The following is a 17,617-nucleotide window of genomic DNA, read 5'->3' as shown; positions in this document are numbered from 1 at the left end:
GCTGGAACAAAACACAGGAAACGGAAACACACAACCAAACCGGAAAATGACCAAATAAAAGCTCCAAAACAACCGAACACACCGGAGTTGAATTTCAAAGAATCTTTGAAGATTCAAAGGTGACTGTTTTTCTGGAACTGGAAATTCTCTCTCTACAATGCAAAACACACTATATTAAGACCAAAACTATCAGTGACTTTGCAATCATTATTATTACAGTAGTCTTGATAGTCAGTAGTAATGTGGGGGAGGGGAGGGGGTCACCATGAATGATGTCCATATCAGGAGTAAATGGTGAAAAATGAAGCTGCATTGCATAAAATGGATATTGCTTTTTGCCGCAGCTGACCTGTCAGTGCATCCTATCTGACAGGATGAAGGATGCACAAAGCAGAGCTCTTATCTTATTCCTCCAGGTCTGGCAGTCACTAAATGCCTACTCAGCGTGAATAAACAAGTATAAAGAAATTGGCAGCCATCTCACCTTTACTGTCTTGTTTGGTCCCACCTCCCTCCCCTTATTTATTTAGCTGGGCATGAAATGACCCTGACTGCCCGTCAGCGGCATATAATCTCACCACAGAGCCTCACCGGGTGTATCTTTGACCAAGGTTCCAAATAGAGTGAAATGAAGCCAAATACACTCCTCCATAAGACTCTCGTGTTATGTCCTAGGAGCTGCTATTGTCGGTTAACTGCCAAGCCCCTAAAGCCAGATGCAGATGGCGGACAGTGATGCCTTTATTGCCTTTTCATTTTCCCTCCCTTTAAGTTCCTCTCCTTCCGCGAACACACCCAGATCACTCTCAGCAGCCGTCCTCCTGCAGCCCGAGAGCGACCTCCTCTCCCACACCTCTCCAATATATAATTAAAGTTGATCATCGACCTTTTGTTTCTGGCTTGTTTGTTTCCTTTAAAGTCCAGCCAGCAGTCTGCAGGGATTGTAACCTTTGTCGGAATAACAAACGAATCCAGAATATCACTTTGCATGAGACGTGGAATTTCACACACAGCCGTGACAGAAACTCAACAATGTGGCCCTTTCAGAACCAAGACAACAAAGAAAAGAAGAAGATTATCACAAAAGTTAGTTTTTAGACTGCCGTTGATCCTGTTTGTCTTCCAGATGTGGCAGGGATGAAGATCTTGTCTGAATCATACAAGTCACAACTTTGCCATGAGCTCGTGGACATAACTGAAATTATAACTGACAAGCTGTTGGTTACGAGGCTCAGTGTTCTTAGGGAAGGAGCTCTGCTTTCACCTGCTGACTAGAAGCCAAGTGTCTGATTCTCATAAAGTTGAGGACCGTTTGAGCAACACCCACCAGTGCAACACAGCATCAGTGTGCTAGTTTTGTCTCTCTGCTCATTACAGTAGGACTAAAAGAGAGCAGGGAGGATGAATTGTCATCTAATTTTGCAGTTTACAGTGCTGCATGCTTCATGAGGGATGAACGTTTTTCTGTAATAGCTTGGTTGTAATCAGGGTGTGAATTTGAAGACGGTCAGTTAAGAACCTGCTGCCCCACCTTTAGGATTGTTCAGGCATGATATAAGTCGCCTTAGCTGCTTTATTCAGAGGTTTTCAAAGCTCGTACCCGGTGCCCCGGAGACCCCATGCAGACATCCACAGAGCAACTCCTGCAGACTGAGCTTAATAAATGTGCCAGCCGAGGAGACATTCCCAAATTAAAACCAGCGCTGCCCTGACTTACCAATTAAAAGCTGTGACACACAGTGATTTATAATTCGGTGAGCATGTTCCTTAATATGTACTGAGTAACTTTTGAAGCAATAAAGTGGAAGAAGTCAGGTTGATTTGGAAAAAGTGGTAAACTAAGCAGAAAGTTACAGCTCACTCAACTAAGGAGATGCTAACATCTTTCTCCTTACAGGAGTACCAGTCTTGCAACACCATGCCTTGCCCTGACCTGAAGAAGACAACACCCTGGACGCCATGGACCCCGGTCAACATCTCAGACCATGGCGGCCATTACGAGCAGCGTTTCCGCTACACTTGCAAGGCCCGGGTGCCAGACGCTGGCCTGCTGGAAGTGGGTCGACAGAGGATCGAGATGCGCTACTGCTCCAGTGATGGGTCAACTGGCTGCTCAACCGATGGTGAGTAGACGTAGCTCTGCTCCCTTCTGTTTTTCAGCAGCTATCCATCCACATAGCCACATTTGTAATGTGTCAACAAACCAAACAGTCAGGATTTTGAATGTGATTTTGTTAGCACTGTCGGTTAATAAATAAACTTCTTATTTGTGAGTCTTTTCGCACATATGAAGTTATTATTTAATGGAAAGTACTTGGTATGGTAACTATGTATGTCTCACTATTGTGAGACATACATATTGTTTTACATTTAAAACCTTGCTTCCTAACGCTTATATTTCCCTCTTGGGATTTTATTTTATTGTATTTTATAATTGAATGACATTACATTTTTCTTTCCAAATGCCTGAAATTTTAATAAAATGATTGATAAGGTACAGTCTTTACTATTTCCTAACTTATTCTCACTCCATAAACTCAACGCTCTTCTTTCTGTCAAAAACTGACTAACCCATGTGGCGTCCTTTAGTAATGAATGCAAATCAAATTACACGCAGAAGCATGTTTAATTAAAGCCACAAGTTGGAGCGGCAGTTTCATTGCGCGCCCACATGCTATCACTCACGCGTCTGAAGTGTAAACAGTCTCTCCACACCCAGCAAATGTTGTAAATGTTTACTAAAGTCTCTTAATTGATGCTGTTTGTTCATTCGGCATGAAAACCAGTGTAGGGCGGAGGCGAGTCGCGCGGTGACGCCACACCAAAGGCAGCTGTGCGGCTCATAAAAGTGCCTCACAGTATCTGCGAGTGTCTGCTTCATAGTTTGGGGTTTCATCTCCTGAGTAGCTGGTGCTCCTCAGTGTTCCTGTGTGGTCTGTCTTTGAACCCTGATGAGCCACTTCACTGGTCTTGGATCATGAAGATGCAGCTTCTTTGATCCATCTCTGAAAGTCCCCCCCCCCAGACGAGGCCATGTTGTTCTACTCACGCAAGCACTAAGTGTTTCTTCAAAGGTTTAACAAGCACCTGCCAGCAGAGTGAACAGCCTCTTCTTTAATTGGCAGAAAAGCCGATGACTCGATGAACAAGTCTGACTTGTTGCAGATGTTCTAACACACTAAGTGTCTCAGTGGGTGTTGTGGCGACCATGTGATTACCATCAGCAGTCATCGCCATTGGTTCAGGAAGAGCTTTTGGAGAGGTGTCCGTGAAACCAGACGTTCAATCGACTTCAGGCCAAGTTCAATTCTTATTAATGTTCTTAACCACAAGATGAATCATCTCCTTACAGAAGGAGCCAACAAAAGCAACCAATGGCTTCCCATAGAATGTGTTCTTATCTTGAATGTGTTGGTTTTTATCACTGTTTCAACGTGGATGTTGCCACAGTGTTGTCGCTCCTCTCCTGCTCTGTGTTAAGTGCACCTTGATGATTTTCTCCTCCCAGAGGATGAACTCCTTTGACCCACTGCTTCATTTCAATCTCATCCACCGGTCCGTGTGTTTGTTCAGTTGGAGATTGTTGTTGTGTGGTTGGTGCTGTTTGTGTGTTTGTACCTGACACTCTTCAACAACACCCTGCTCAATTCTGCCTCAGACTGATGGAAGTCTGAGCTCTGGTGACACTCTAGAAAGCAAGAGTCCTTTGGTGCCTCGATTGGCGTGAATGTCTGAGCATCCCATCATTTATTTTTGTCAGCAGAGAACTGCTTGAGAACTCTTTGCTGTCATTTTAGTTAAATAAGATCTAGAGTGCTGTTCAAATGAAACCTAGTGTTCCCAAGTGTAACAGCAGGTGAGTCGAATGTGGTCGATAATATGTCATAGATTCACTCTGCTGCATCACCTAGATTAGATTGTACTAGATGAGATTAGGCTGCCTTTAGTCTTCCCACAAATGTTGGTTGTTACATCATCATACAAACATTAAAGACAAACATTAAATATTAGATGCAGCAATAATACAATCAGCACTGTAGAAACAGAAAAAAACACAACAAAAAAATTAATATCTAAAATAATCTTTAAAATAATAAATGTAAATGGTTATTTTGCTGATCTTCAGCTCCTGGCTCAACTTGAAAACAGCCTGCTTGACCCCAAAGGACATGCTGGACAACCCTTGACCTTTTATTATCAAGCAGAAAAGAGCTTGAAAAGCTAAACAAACACCATGTCAGGGCAAAAACTAAATAATACATTCAGCACAAAACATATCTTGGTTCAAATATCAATTAAACTGATTCTGCCTCTGTCTCTTCTTAAATAGTATTAACTAAAACCATGCTACTGAATAAAGTGTCTTCAAACAAAAGCGGAATATTTTTGAGCATTGTCTCCTTCAAACATCGGCTCCATTAGACAGCATCTTGATTGACTGCAGCAGTGTGAGTCAGCTGACCTCCTTGGGTTCAAGCACCAGTCGGTCAAGTGGGAGGTGATGAGGACAGGTTTAAAAATAATAATAATGAATAAAATAAGAAATAAACTAATTTTTTAAAAATCCAGCAAGTGAGGAAGCAGGAACTGACTCACAAGACTCACCTGAAGCAGGTTGCTACAATCAGGGCCTTGTTCATGTGACTGAACCCTGGGTACAATAAAAAAAAATGCATGAGCAAAGTGCCCCTTCAGTAACCCTTTTTTTCTGGAGAAAAATTTCTCTCATTAATTTTGCCCAAATATGTCTTGGTATCTATTATTGGAAAACGTGTCATAGCCCCGCCCACTTCGCTTGCTTCACATAGCCTGTATCCCTGGTGTCATACTGCTCCACTAAAGGGCCATAGTGGGTGTGGCTTTTTGTTCCAACCCTGTAGCACATATTGGTTAACTTCTTGATTGGTTGGAACAAAAACCTGCACCCACTGTGGCCGTATGAGGACGTGTTTGCCACCTATTGCCGTCCAGCTGCAGCCACAAGTGGGCGTACCTGCTGCAATACAGTGATGCCCCTAATCCTGGTTTCAACATCGAGGTTACATTCAGGGTGTCAAAATCCATTTCACGTCCAGAATGAGGTTAGGGTTAAATGCTAGCTTGGCTTCTGCCTATTAACTGCAATAACCCCTGCTTGTTCAGTAAATCAGCGATTAGATTGTATGTTGTGTTTTAGAACCGTTTATGAATCCAAACAAATCAACCAAACAGCAATAACAATAAAAATAATGCACTTTTTTTTAGCTCTAGCGCTCCATGTCCCCCATGAACCGGTCCCATCACTATAGCCACACTTATCAGTTAATAGAAAAAAATCAGTAGAAAAAAAGGTAAATATTTATCATTCATCATCTTTTTGGAGTTCTTACAATGTTTCACAGTCCAAAAATGTATTTGTGTTTTTACTCTTTTTTTTTTCCCCTTTATATTGGTATTACCAAGTCAAATACGCACAGTGACATGGAGCATCGATACTTTACTTTACTCGAAAAAATAGTCACTCAAAGCACATTTTTAACAATCCTGCAGCTATAATACCCTAGTAAATGCAGGTATACAGTAGTTGTAGTGGAAGAGTAGAATGGGTCCTCTGTTGTACTCACATAAATTCAAATCTCTATCCAAAAAAGTAACAGGCAGCTCTAATAGTGACCTGGATAAACAAGGAGCCAGACAACCTCCCCTCTGCATCTCTCGATGGCAGCATCTTTTAGATGTCTTCTCTTGAATGATGGTCCTGCGCTGCAGTTTCTTATTAAACCTCAGGGTCCCCTCTTCATCTTGCCGTTTGTCTTGACGTCCTCCTCTGTGCTCATTCACAAGCAGATGTTTTGGATATTGATGTGTGCGATAAGCACGGCTTCTAGCTCCCTCATACGAGTCCTCATGACAGAAGAAAGGTGTGTGATGTGAGCAAGCATGTAACACGCTCCTCTATTTAACATGCTGTGTGTTTTCATATCAATAATCTCAGCTTAATGATAGTGATCAGTTAATTACTCAAGATCTGGAATTATCCGGTTGCTGCTCTTCTCATGTAAAGCGTAGTAATTATTGTCAAAGCTTAGCAGCAATTTTGTCCTATCATTTTACGCACTGCGCCGAAAAGCCAAATATCTATCCCCCGGCATAACCGCCTGAAGCCATGTATTTTTGCAATCTCTTGTCAGAGAATATTCATGTTTCACACATGGCAAGTCTATCATTGCATTAAGTCATAGGCTTGTGTATTTCCCGGCTTCTGTTTGCTCATAATCTCCTCAGAACCGTCTATTATTATCATCTGTCATGGGTGATTCTGGAAGCAACAATGCAGTAAAGCAGATGATGGCTCGGGGGATGTCAGGCTTCCTGTTTCGTCGCCGCGCTGCTTTATAAATGTGAGTTTGCTCGAGCGTCTCCTGCTGTTTGAGATTCATGTCTGGTTATGCTGAGATGCAGGTTGGATTATGGGTTTATGAAATAAAGAAGAGAAGCTCATACGATGAAAGTCATGAGTCAGAAGTTTAAGATGGAAATATAGTGAAATTCAGTAACACTTTAGGTGAGGGAACACTTTCATTCCTTGCTTAGCTGATGAAAATCAATGTGGAGTCCTTTCAGGTGAAATTGCATCTGAAAATGCAAGATGTTAAGTACTTTATGATGATGAATAACTACACATGTGGATGAGAAAGGCAGGTTATGTGTTCCCTAATCTCAAGTGTCCTTTTGTAATGGTAAATAACATACAGTTTAATCTCCATTTCCCTTGTTATCTGTGAACCTTGAACCACAGCAGTGGATGTTGTTACTGGCTGCGACAGGCTTCCTGCTCCAGCAGTCAGTTTGAATAATCTGCTCAGTCGAGTCTCGTGTCTGTGAAACTGATATGCCTGTCTGATCTAATAAACGCCAAGAGAAGTTCAACACACAAATTGAAAGATCGAGATCGCGTGGCATCGAAAAGGAAATCATTCAGTCTCTGGGTTTGTTTTTCACGTTCCTTGACGGCGACACAACGGGGGGGGGGGATAAGTTGCACGGCTGTGATTTTGACGGCGTGTGCTGGTGAGTGATGGCTTTATTTTTGCCACAGAGTCACAGCAGACTGATGTGTTTTACTCCAGCTGATCGAGAATGGAGGAATGGCCGCTCTCCCGGGCAACTGATTCGTTTCCCCAGCACGGATGTCATGAGCGCACGATGAGTAGATATAAGGCAGTGCTGCGGGACGTCTCTGATGGATGCTGCCCACTTCTGCACTCGCGTTGTCTCTGTGCTCGCCTGCCATTGTCAGCTCGCTTGTCTTCCTAGACTCTATCATTTTGACTGACTGACTGACATCGAGAAGCAGATTTTTTTCTTTATTCATTGATCATTGTAATCACAGCTAAGTGCTGAGAGTCTAAGTGGATCACACAGATCATAGTCGGCTGCACTGCGTGTGACATGATTCCTGTGTGCAGGGCAGCACCAGTTAAATGTCTGAGACGTGTTGAGGGTAACAAGTGGAGGATCCTAAAATAGTTAAACTGATAAAGTTGGACTAGATATTCAGCTGCTGTTGACTTTCCTGTCTGCAGATGGTGATGCACTGGTGAAGGAGGATTTGTTTTGTTTTAAGTTTCAGCAACTTGACAAAACCTCTTGTACATCGTGTCAAGTTTCCAACCTCAACACACCTCAAGGTGTAGTTTATGATTTAAAATGGGCAAGTATGGACAAACACCTGGATTACAGAAGCGTATGCCAGGGGAGCAGGAGGTAGTCATTCTCCTCTGGATCAATCTGTTTGATGGAGGAGTGTGAGCTTTTGGCTTCCAGCAGTGGAATGATTGATTAAGTAGAGACACAAACAAGATGATGCCGAGGATTGGCGTCAGGAAGAAAGCAAAATGATACTTGGATTGATATTTAGATCAATATTCATGAGCAGCCAAGTGATCGAACATTTCGAATGTTTCATGACAGAGCCATTTATTCTGTAAATATTCATCTCATCTTGAAATTAATCTTCACCTTTGGCGGTCAAAACTATTTTCTGTCAAATAAGAACTGTTTTATAGTTTGTTTTTCGCTGACGGAAGCTGTGGAATGCAATACTCGGGACTTTTTGCACATTTAAAGTGGGTCTTGAAGGTTGTTCTAAAATTTATCACTGTACCACGAGCATCAAACAAGTGAAGATTCTGTGGCGACTGTCCTCTATTTTGGAGAAAAACCTCGCCTGTCTGTCATCTCTCTCATCAGAATGCTTCCTTTTAAAGTGAGACATTGTTGTTTTTCTGCTTTATTTTATAACCATTAGATGAACTTTGCTTCTTTCTTTTGCTTTTGACTGTCAACAACAGAGGCATTTCTCTGAAATTCAGTACCAAACGCCATATCTGAACTTCTAAACAATACAACAATGAGATTGAACTGAGCTCTTAGTTCTAGAGCTCAGATAAATGATGCATTTTTCTCTGATACCCCAGGTCATGGGTCCAGGTGAGGTCGAAGTGCGTTTCAGTCCGAAGAAGAATGTGACTGTCCTGGATGTACCCTAATACAGTGTTTTTCAGCCTTCTTTAAGCCACAGTAAACTTCATTCATTGAAAATATCCCGAGGCACTTGTGCTTAGTTGTATCCCGTCAAAAAATCCCTTTTAATTTGTGGAAAAACCGATTCTTGGCTGTTTTTTTACATGCTATTTGTAGAAACTAATATCAGAAAATGCTTTTGTGTAAACATGTCTCCTGAAAAGGCTGGGCAATATTGCAAAATATATCATATTTATATGCAGTGGAACCTCGGTTTTCGAACGTCCCAGACTTCGAACAAATCAGAGTTCGAACTAAAATTTCAAGATTTTTTTTGCTTCGGATTTCCATCGAAAATCCAGAACTCGAACGCCCCCGAAAAAAGCTGCAAAAAACATAATGTGCATGAACCCATGACATGCTTTGTTATTGTGTATAACGCAGCCTCTGTATGCAGACGTGTCCCGTTAGCTACATTTACTGACTGTTTTTTCTTCATACTGAGGTGTAAAACCTTTCCTGTCTCCACACTGGACCGTGGTAGAGTGTCACAGGGAGGTGCTGGAGCGCTCACTCCAGGGTTTGATGTCCTGTTGTGGGCTGGAGCTGGGACAGGGATGAGGCGAGTCTGGGACAGAGCGTTACTTGGTTTATGACTTTGTCACAGCCAAACTGCACAGAAGCGCACATTCAGAGCTGGACACGCACCGGGCACCTCTTCACTTCTGGAGAGACGTCACTCACTCGGCAACCCCTCCCACATGCAGCGGCCACACACATAGACGAACAGCGCACCTGCAGCAGACGCTCTACATTGGCTCCTACAAAAGTCTATTTTAAGGCTTGGAACGCATCATTTCTTTTTCCATTCATTCATTTTTTTATTTTAGTTTGGGGAATTACCAGACAAAGCTTTAGTGCACTTTAATTCAGCTTCATAACAACAATGAATCTTCCTCACTTCACATTTTGCAACACATGCATTTGGTGGACAAGTGCCGTAGTCTTGAACCCAGTGAAGCCATAAGCCATGGAAGAAGAAGAGCCTTCTCTCCTTCACTATCAAAAAGTCCTTGCAAAATGAGTGTTTTGGGGGGAAAAAAGAAGATTACAAAAATATTGTTGGAGGCGTACTTTAGTTTGTTCCCATTTGTTAATTTTATAGGCTGCTCATATGAGTCGCATGCTGTTAGTAGAAAAATTAGAAAAGAAATTAGTGACGGGGAAAAGATGAGTGGTGATGACGTTTCACACTTCACACACGAGGTTATGAACACGAGCTGCTGACACAGACAATCAGGGGCTTGTTAGAAAGGCCTTGAGCTGCAGTTTAACCAGAAAAACACAAGCAGCAGCTGTCAAGACCAGATGGAATTCTGTTGTATGAATCATGTGTTGAACCACCTCACCAGAGTGTTGGTTAAATATATTGGCATATCACACATGAGCTATGCGTTATTATGTGCATATTGTCACGTTCCTAGTGTGCGTGTTGTGGTTTTCACTGTTCCAGAGTCGCACATGTCATGACGCTTCTTCAGCGAAGTGGGTGCAGGTGATAGCTCCGGTTACATACAGAAAATCACATCTCAGATAATACAGCAGCTGATCAGTCTGCAGTGTTCATGTGTCCCTAGTGTGCACATCTCTGCATCACCTCAAGTGTCCACAGCTGCACAGTGTGCCTACTCCTGCTCAGAAGTTACCGGGAAACACCACACATTTCCATGCATTTTGATTTTATTTATTTTATATTTTGATCCCAATAGATCACGAGTCCTCGGACAAGCTGCTGCATTGGCTGCAAAGGTGTGATGACACAAGCAGGATCTCTTTCCTTCAGTCATTTAACAGCTTGTAAAGACAAAAAGTAATGCCATATATCAGAGCAAGGGTGCGTTTCATGGGCAATAAATTTTGTGGCTTCATTAAACACCATTAAAGCTGAGACATGTGGTGTATTCATGTGACAATATTGTGTGAACTGTTTTTACTAATGTGTATTCATCTTGTTTTTTTTTCATACCAAGACCTCTCGAGATTTCTACGATCAGGTTATATCTTTAATTATTACCTTTTTTTTTTCTTTTCTTTTCCCTCCAGAGAAACGCGAGGACATAATTTTTGCTTCTTATTCAGTGTTTCTCAGTTGGAAGCTACTTTCAATTCATGCCCTCCACCTCAACCAGAGCCGCCTTTCACATGTTTGCCTTGAAGCACCGTGCTCTCTTTTCCTCTCCTTTATGGGTTTCATTTGGAGAGCTTTAGATTGCACTATATTGCATGTTGATCTCTGTCGCATTAATTTTTCTACAACGTCGAGTTAATATTTTGCCTTTTAGTGAGGGGGAAACGTTTTGTCCCGATTTCTTTGCAGCAGCGACTGTCAGCTGTGTTCTTGCTTCATGCTTATTCCAGAAAAGAGGCGCTGTTCTCCCTGCCAAAGAACCATGGCCTTAGTTTTAGCAGTCATTGACCTCATTCTAACTGCAGACGTTTAAGTGCAGCAAGTGCCGGAAGAGGCCCTCACCAGTCAAGCGAGGTGCATTTGTGTGCGCGCGTGTTGAAAACTTGCAGCCCAGTCGCTCAGTCCGCATGTTTCTCCCACTTGAGGCGCAGTTGTGAAAGCTCCATCCAGAGCAGCAAAATCTAACTACTCACTTGCTGTGACTCATGACACTAGCACATGGGCTGGATGGAGGAAACGCAGTACAAGGTCTCAGAAAAGTTCTGATGTTTAAAGGGATTTAAGGTGGTTTTGTTGGCATTTCTGCCTTTGCTATAAGTTTGGTTGAGTCCTTCAGAACAGCTGTTGAAGCATGAGGTTCAGGAAGGGTGTGTTGTAAAGGTTCAGGGCACCGTGGGAGCTGGGAGGGCTCCCACCACTGTCTGCTCACGATCGATAACCGTCTGGTGTCACAGTTAGACACCAACATAGTCGGCCATATAAATGAGGATTTAGCAAACACTTCCTTGTCACTCACTGAATACAAAGCAACAAAAAAATAGTTGCTTAACAACAAGGTTATTTTGGAGGACAGCAACAACAGAGGGGGAACCGACAACACTGGAAGGTTAATGGAAATGATGGATGGAGAGAGGAAAGATTAGAAGTCACAATAACTTGGAAAAAAAACAAGGGATTACAGTAGAAGTAGTATCTGAAAACAAAACGGATGTATATCCGTCTGATTAGTAGTTTAATAATAATGTTGAATTTCAGAAAGGCAAACCAAATCACAGGGTGAAAACTCCAATAACGGTATGCTGCTTCCATTTCAGGTGAGGTTCTTCGTCTGGGTCGAATGTCAGGCCACACGGTAAATGGCGGGTGGTCGTCCTGGAGCTCCTGGTCTCAGTGCAGCAGAGACTGCAGTCGAGGGATCCGCAGCAGAAAGAGGACCTGCAACAACCCAGAGCCCAAACATGGTGGGCAAGCATGTCTCGGGCCTCCACAGGAGTTTCAGGAGTGTAACATCACACCTTGTCCCGGTAAGAAAAGTCTTCTTTGAGGTTCATTTTCGTGGGAGAAGACTTTTGAGTTTTCTGGTGAAGAACGTATCAATAATGAAAATGTATGTATTATTTGGGACACCACCAGTGTCAAATGAAAGTCACTAAACTTTCAACACATCATTTTCTTGGACAGAGATGTGCCATTATTTGGGAAAATAATTCCAGTGTGAGGCATGAAGTGTTAGCCGCCGTTAATGTATCAGTAACTATGTAGGTCATTCAATATGGGGAGACAGGAGAGAGCTTTTATTGATATTGGACTATTAGTGTGTAGATAGCTATATCAGCACCATTGTGTTCTCTCCATTTTCATATGGATTTTCAGAACATGCATTGCTACATCGTGTCAGCCTTCTCCACCTTGGTCAATCTTGATCATCCTCTCGAGTCACCTCCTCTTCATGTCGTCCTTCACCACATCCATGACCCTCTTGGTTGGTTTCTCTGACAATAGAATAAGAAGTAGTGGCCCAAGAACAGGACCCTGATGTGCTCCAATATTGACAGTGGTTGAGTATGCAGTGTAATCCTTGAGTTTCCAACAGTTAAAATCATGCTTGCCTTTATACAACAGACATAGAATCAACTATTCTTCACAATTCTGTTTTAAAAAGCTGGACCTCATAAGAATTTGACAAGAAGCTATTCCAGTCCAGTCGGGCGGTTGGCTCCCATGTACACACAGAATCCTATATCTCGTCAGGTATACAGGGAAGTTCTAGTCTCCTATCAAAATACATTCATTCAGGTGTGAAAAACGTGCCCATGTAACCATAGTTAGTAACTTCTTTTAGCCTTTTTGCGCAGTTGTACTTTAAAACAAATCAAACCTGAGAAAATAACAAAGTCTTCGATACAAACTTCTGAAATAAATATTCTCAACAGTGAGGATGAACTCTCCCTTTAAGACAAGGTGAGGAGCTCAGTCATCAAGGAGAGACTCAATGTACAACCACTGCCCCTCTTTATCGAGAGAAGCCAGTTGAGGTGGCGCCTCTTTAGAATGACCACGGAACATCTGCCCCAGGACATGTTGGGGAGACTTTATCTCCAAGTTGGCTCTCAGTATTTCGATGGAGCTGTTGTCCATTTTGTGACCTGACCTCAGGTAAGCGGTGAAAGATGGTTGGATGGACATCAAACTTTAGAGAGCGCCAAACAAGTGGCACTGGTTATAAGAGAATATTCCAGAGAATTTACCAGATGGTGCTGAGAATAACAAGAAGCATGTGCTTCAAATAACAATTATAGGGACACATGGTTCTGAAGGTGTGCTTGATCAGACCTGAGCTGTTCTGGCACAGTCACATATTGCACGGATGGAGTCTTGTTTTATTGGAGGAGACTTCACAGCATATTTATCCAATTTAGATGGACGGTGGGTTCTTTGAACTTCAGAGACGTCAATGCACTTCATGTGTCGATTGAAGTCTGAAGAAAAGCAGGAAAAACTTTCCGGACTATCACAAAGCCCTCACCTGAGATCAGAAACGAAACAAAAGAAACGGACTGAAACAATGTTTCCCTCCCGTCCAGTTGAGACAGAATTACGACATGTCGAGATTTTTCTTTTTTTTTTTCCCAGAATCACAACAAAATCAGTTGTGGTGATGACAACTCTAATCTTCAACCAGAAACAAAGAGACGTGGACTCCTCGAGGAGTCGCAGCGTGTAATTACACTGAGGGGTAATTACACTGGCAGCAATGTCTGCCGTGAAAAAGCCCTGAAACAATGTGTTCTCAACAGTGGATGACAAGAGGAAGCGCTCTAATTAGAAGAATATTCTGTCTGGTGATGGGAGGTTCGCGCTTATCAAGCTTATCTGCGCTGAGCAGACCAGACATTATCTCGCATCATTAATGATCAGCACCTTATTGAAAGACTTCGGAGCCTTCACACTGTTCTCTTTCAGTTTCTTCACAGAATCCTTCACTTTACTGTGGCTAATTGGTCTGTGTGGAAATGGTTTGTGTGGCTTTCAGAAAATAGTCATTTTAAAAGAGAAGTTTTTGTTGTCCTCCTGTGTAGTGAGGAGAGTCGTACAAACAAACAAAAGGACAAACTCAAAGCACCTTTTGCTGTGGAAGAGAAAGAAAATGACATGTGTAAGTGGATGAAAATGTGTATACCGACCAAATATAAACCTTTTACTTTCTTCACTTACATTCTCTCATTTTTACCTTCTGACTTCTGCCTCTGGTTTTTCTCCGACTGTTTTTCTTACACTCGCAGGGAGAGGTGCACATTTTGGCTGGTGATCACAAGGACGTGATTGTCGATAAAACCTACAACCAAGTGTTGCATATTTATTTTTGGCCGCCAAAAAGAACTCAGCGGAAGGAAAAGTGGTGTGAGGCAGTGAAGTCTCTTTTAACCTGACTTAACCTCAACGACAAAACGTCAGACAAATGTTACAAAACGAAAAAAAAAAAAAAAAGATTTTTATCCAAAAAGTACAAGCAAATGGTGTATATCATGGAGAACTCCGGTAAGCTCCTAGTGTACACCCGTATAGTGTTTTTTATGTGGTTGTTTTTAATCAAAATAATATTTTATCACTATAATTCAATATGTCTTTTAGCATTTTAAATATTGTTTATAGCAGTGAGCAGCAGGTTGCAGCAGAATGTGCTTATCCAACACGCACAGCAGCAGCAGCTCCTTTCGCATCAGAGACTGGTGAATCCTCATATGATTCCAGGATCTTGTTAGAAGTTTGGAACACCACCAAATGTAACCATCTGTTCCTTCTTGTCCCATTGTCATCTTTTCTTGAATATTTCTGAGATCTTTTTTTTTTTGCTAAATTTTCCATCATGTTGACGGAAAAAAATATAACGAAGGTGTCCAAACTATCATTAGATTTTAACCTGAAATTATTTGGGGGGGTCATATATTTCCATTTTTGGTAAAACACAATAGTCCAGGTGAAAAAATATGGCTACGATTTCAGAATAAAACACATTTTATTTGACCAAAAAATTTTTTTCAGGTCCTTCAGGCTGTCAGTCATTCTGTGAAACCACATGCGGTTTACTCCAATAAGCCAAACCCTAACAGAATTCATGACATGGATCACAATACACAATATTTGGGATGAATCTAAAAGCATCATCTTTCATCAACGTACTCAGACGTTGCCTCAGGTTTCCTCCCTGGAGGACAACATGAAGTGAATGTGTTTCTGATGCTGCATTTCTATGCTAATATGTGTCGTATAGCTATTATGAGACGCTGACTGTAACGATGCTGCAGTTACAATATTCTGATGAACATCTCCACGCTCTCACTCCTCAAAGGAACAGATTTAACTGAGCCTGAGTAGCAATGAATACTAATGCGAGCTCAATTAGCACCCCTCTGAAAGTGAGATATTATTTCGAGATGTAGCAGCAGCGCCACTCCGTAATCCTCCGATGTATAATCCAGTGCTTTTTAAAGTCGCGCGACGGTGTTTGCTCTACCATCCGTCTGCTTTGGAAACAAATGAATTTGTGTTTTTTTTTTTCTTCCGACGAAGCCTGAGATTGGACTATCTGTCTCCGTGGGCCGCAAATCGACTTTTGTGTCTCTTTGGGGTAGAGAAATTACGCCGGGATGACAAAAAGGATCAACAACCTCAATTACTTGCACAATGCTGCCAACCACGCTCCAGTCCTTAAAAGTGGATCCCGAGTGACTGTTAGAGGGGAATTTCTCTCCATCACAGAGTAGAGGTTTTATCTAAGAGGTAGGAAGTGTTTGCCTCGTTTTGGGATTTGTGGTTGATAAATGCCGAGATCTCAATACTCTTTTCCCCTCTAAGCCTCAATTAATCTCTATTTTCCTCAGCAAAATGTTTTCCACATAAGTCAAATGCATTATTTATTATGGCGCGTCCTGTACTGTGTGTACTCTGCTTCTGTGGCTGATCATTTCAGTGTTCACTGAAAGGTCATGTGACAAGGCTGTGGGTGGCTTAGTGATAGACATAAGGAACAATCCCTGGTTCTTACAATGGTGGCGATAAATGGCAGATGGGACAGTTTGTACATGGGAGTAGGTTAAAATATATGTGTTCCCATGATACTGACATAACAATAAAAGGACCATTTCTAGCTAAACCGCTCTATGTGTGATGGTGTAAAACATGATGGCTGTTGCTCCCAGCTGAATCAGTGAACCTTCACCCAGTCATCTGTTTTTGTCTTCTTCAAACAGGCATTTTTCCCGGCAGATGGGGAACACCCCAACTATATTAAGAAGGTTATCATAACTTTCAAATCAAAACTGCTGGTCAAAGTGCATGGTTTGGATTTTTAATGGGTAACAATGTCACATCTCATGGCTTCAAACCTAATACAAAGTGAAGAATGGTATATCACCTGCCAACTTGCAGGACAAACCTTTTTTTTTATTGTTCAACATTACAAACAGTGAGATCCATGTGCTGGAAAACTGAGTTGGATGCATTTATGTCTTGAATTTAACTACTTTATTTTAGGCAATAAGGTTTGAACTCATCTACTGTTCAAATCAAGGCTGCAGGAAAATGTTGTTGAACTATTATTTGCGGCAAACTTCAAACTGGACAGCTGCAGAAGTTCTTCTAAGCCAGAGTAACTTTTACTCTGCTGTGTTCCTCATTTAATTGGACAGTAAAAGGCCAGCATCAAGCACATATTTCAAATCCTCATTAAAAAAGAACTCTCCTCCCTGTCATCTTGTCTGGGTTTAGTGGATGGCAGCTGGTCCTGCTGGTCTTCATGGTCCAAGTGTTCCGTGACATGTGGAGGAGGGCACTACATGAGGACCCGGACCTGCAGTAACCCTCCGCCTGCTCACGGAGGAGACATCTGCTTGGGCCTGCACACTGAGGAGGCGCTGTGCAACACACAAGCATGTCCAGGTACAAACACGCACGCAGACGTTCGACATCCACTGCTAGTCTTCATTAAGTTTCTCAGCCACTTGAGCTGCACTCATGCATGACTAATGCGCTGAACGGGACACGCACACGTGCCAGGTGCTCTAAAGTATTGTCACTTCCGTTTCCAGAGAGCTGGTCCAGCTGGTCGGGGTGGACTCACTGTGACTCCAACGGGGCCCAGATGCGTGTCCGTCACTGCGACGTCCTGTTTCCTACTGGAAATCAGTGCGCAGGAAACAGCAGCGAGAGCCGGCCGTGCTCTCCAGACTCCAATGTCATCCCAGGTGAGACGGACATGAACACTTCAGCATCTGTTTTTCCCATATTTCCCAATTTCTCTACTACTATTACTAATAATAATGTTATGTGTTTTGGTCATATGGCTATGCAGTTGTTTAAAAATGTGCTGCAAGTGCTTCTGTCCCCTTTTCTAATCCAATTTACATAGTTTACTGGCAGTTATTAAACCTCAATGTATTTGACTGTGCAAACTGTGTAAGTGCAAAAAGGGCATTGAATACTGCTGGATTTCTTAGCTTTATGACAAGATAAGAACTTAAAAATCACATGAACAAGAAGACTATGATGATGAACTATGTTACATGTGAGGCACATTTACATTTCTGTCAGTTGAGTGCAGTCTCTTGGTGTTTTTCAGCTGGGGTGGTACTGTAGTAGTGCGCA

The 17,617-nt window shown here is 42.3% G+C and overlaps 1 protein-coding gene across 2 annotated transcripts in view; it reads left to right on the top strand.

Moving 5' to 3' along the window:
* The window catches only part of sema5a (sema domain, seven thrombospondin repeats (type 1 and type 1-like), transmembrane domain (TM) and short cytoplasmic domain, (semaphorin) 5A), a 116,498-nt gene that overhangs the window by 89,166 nt on the left and 9,715 nt on the right, over positions 1-17,617 (top strand). For both annotated transcript variants that reach the window (XR_008414167.1, XM_053859690.1), the window contains exons 16-19: positions 1,898-2,123; positions 11,788-11,997; positions 16,742-16,912; positions 17,062-17,217. Coding sequence is in view for 1 of the 2 variants with exons in the window: in XM_053859690.1 (XP_053715665.1) it covers positions 1,898-2,123; positions 11,788-11,997; positions 16,742-16,912; positions 17,062-17,217 (763 nt within the window). In the remaining variant the exon portion in view is untranslated. The remainder of the gene's footprint in view (positions 1-1,897; positions 2,124-11,787; positions 11,998-16,741; positions 16,913-17,061; positions 17,218-17,617) is intronic.

The sequence above is a fragment of the Synchiropus splendidus genome, chromosome 3 (genome assembly GCF_027744825.2).
Source record: "Synchiropus splendidus isolate RoL2022-P1 chromosome 3, RoL_Sspl_1.0, whole genome shotgun sequence".
NCBI classification, from domain to species: Eukaryota; Metazoa; Chordata; class Actinopteri; order Syngnathiformes; family Callionymidae; genus Synchiropus; species Synchiropus splendidus.
This window is presented reverse-complemented; position numbering and strand designations above follow the sequence as displayed.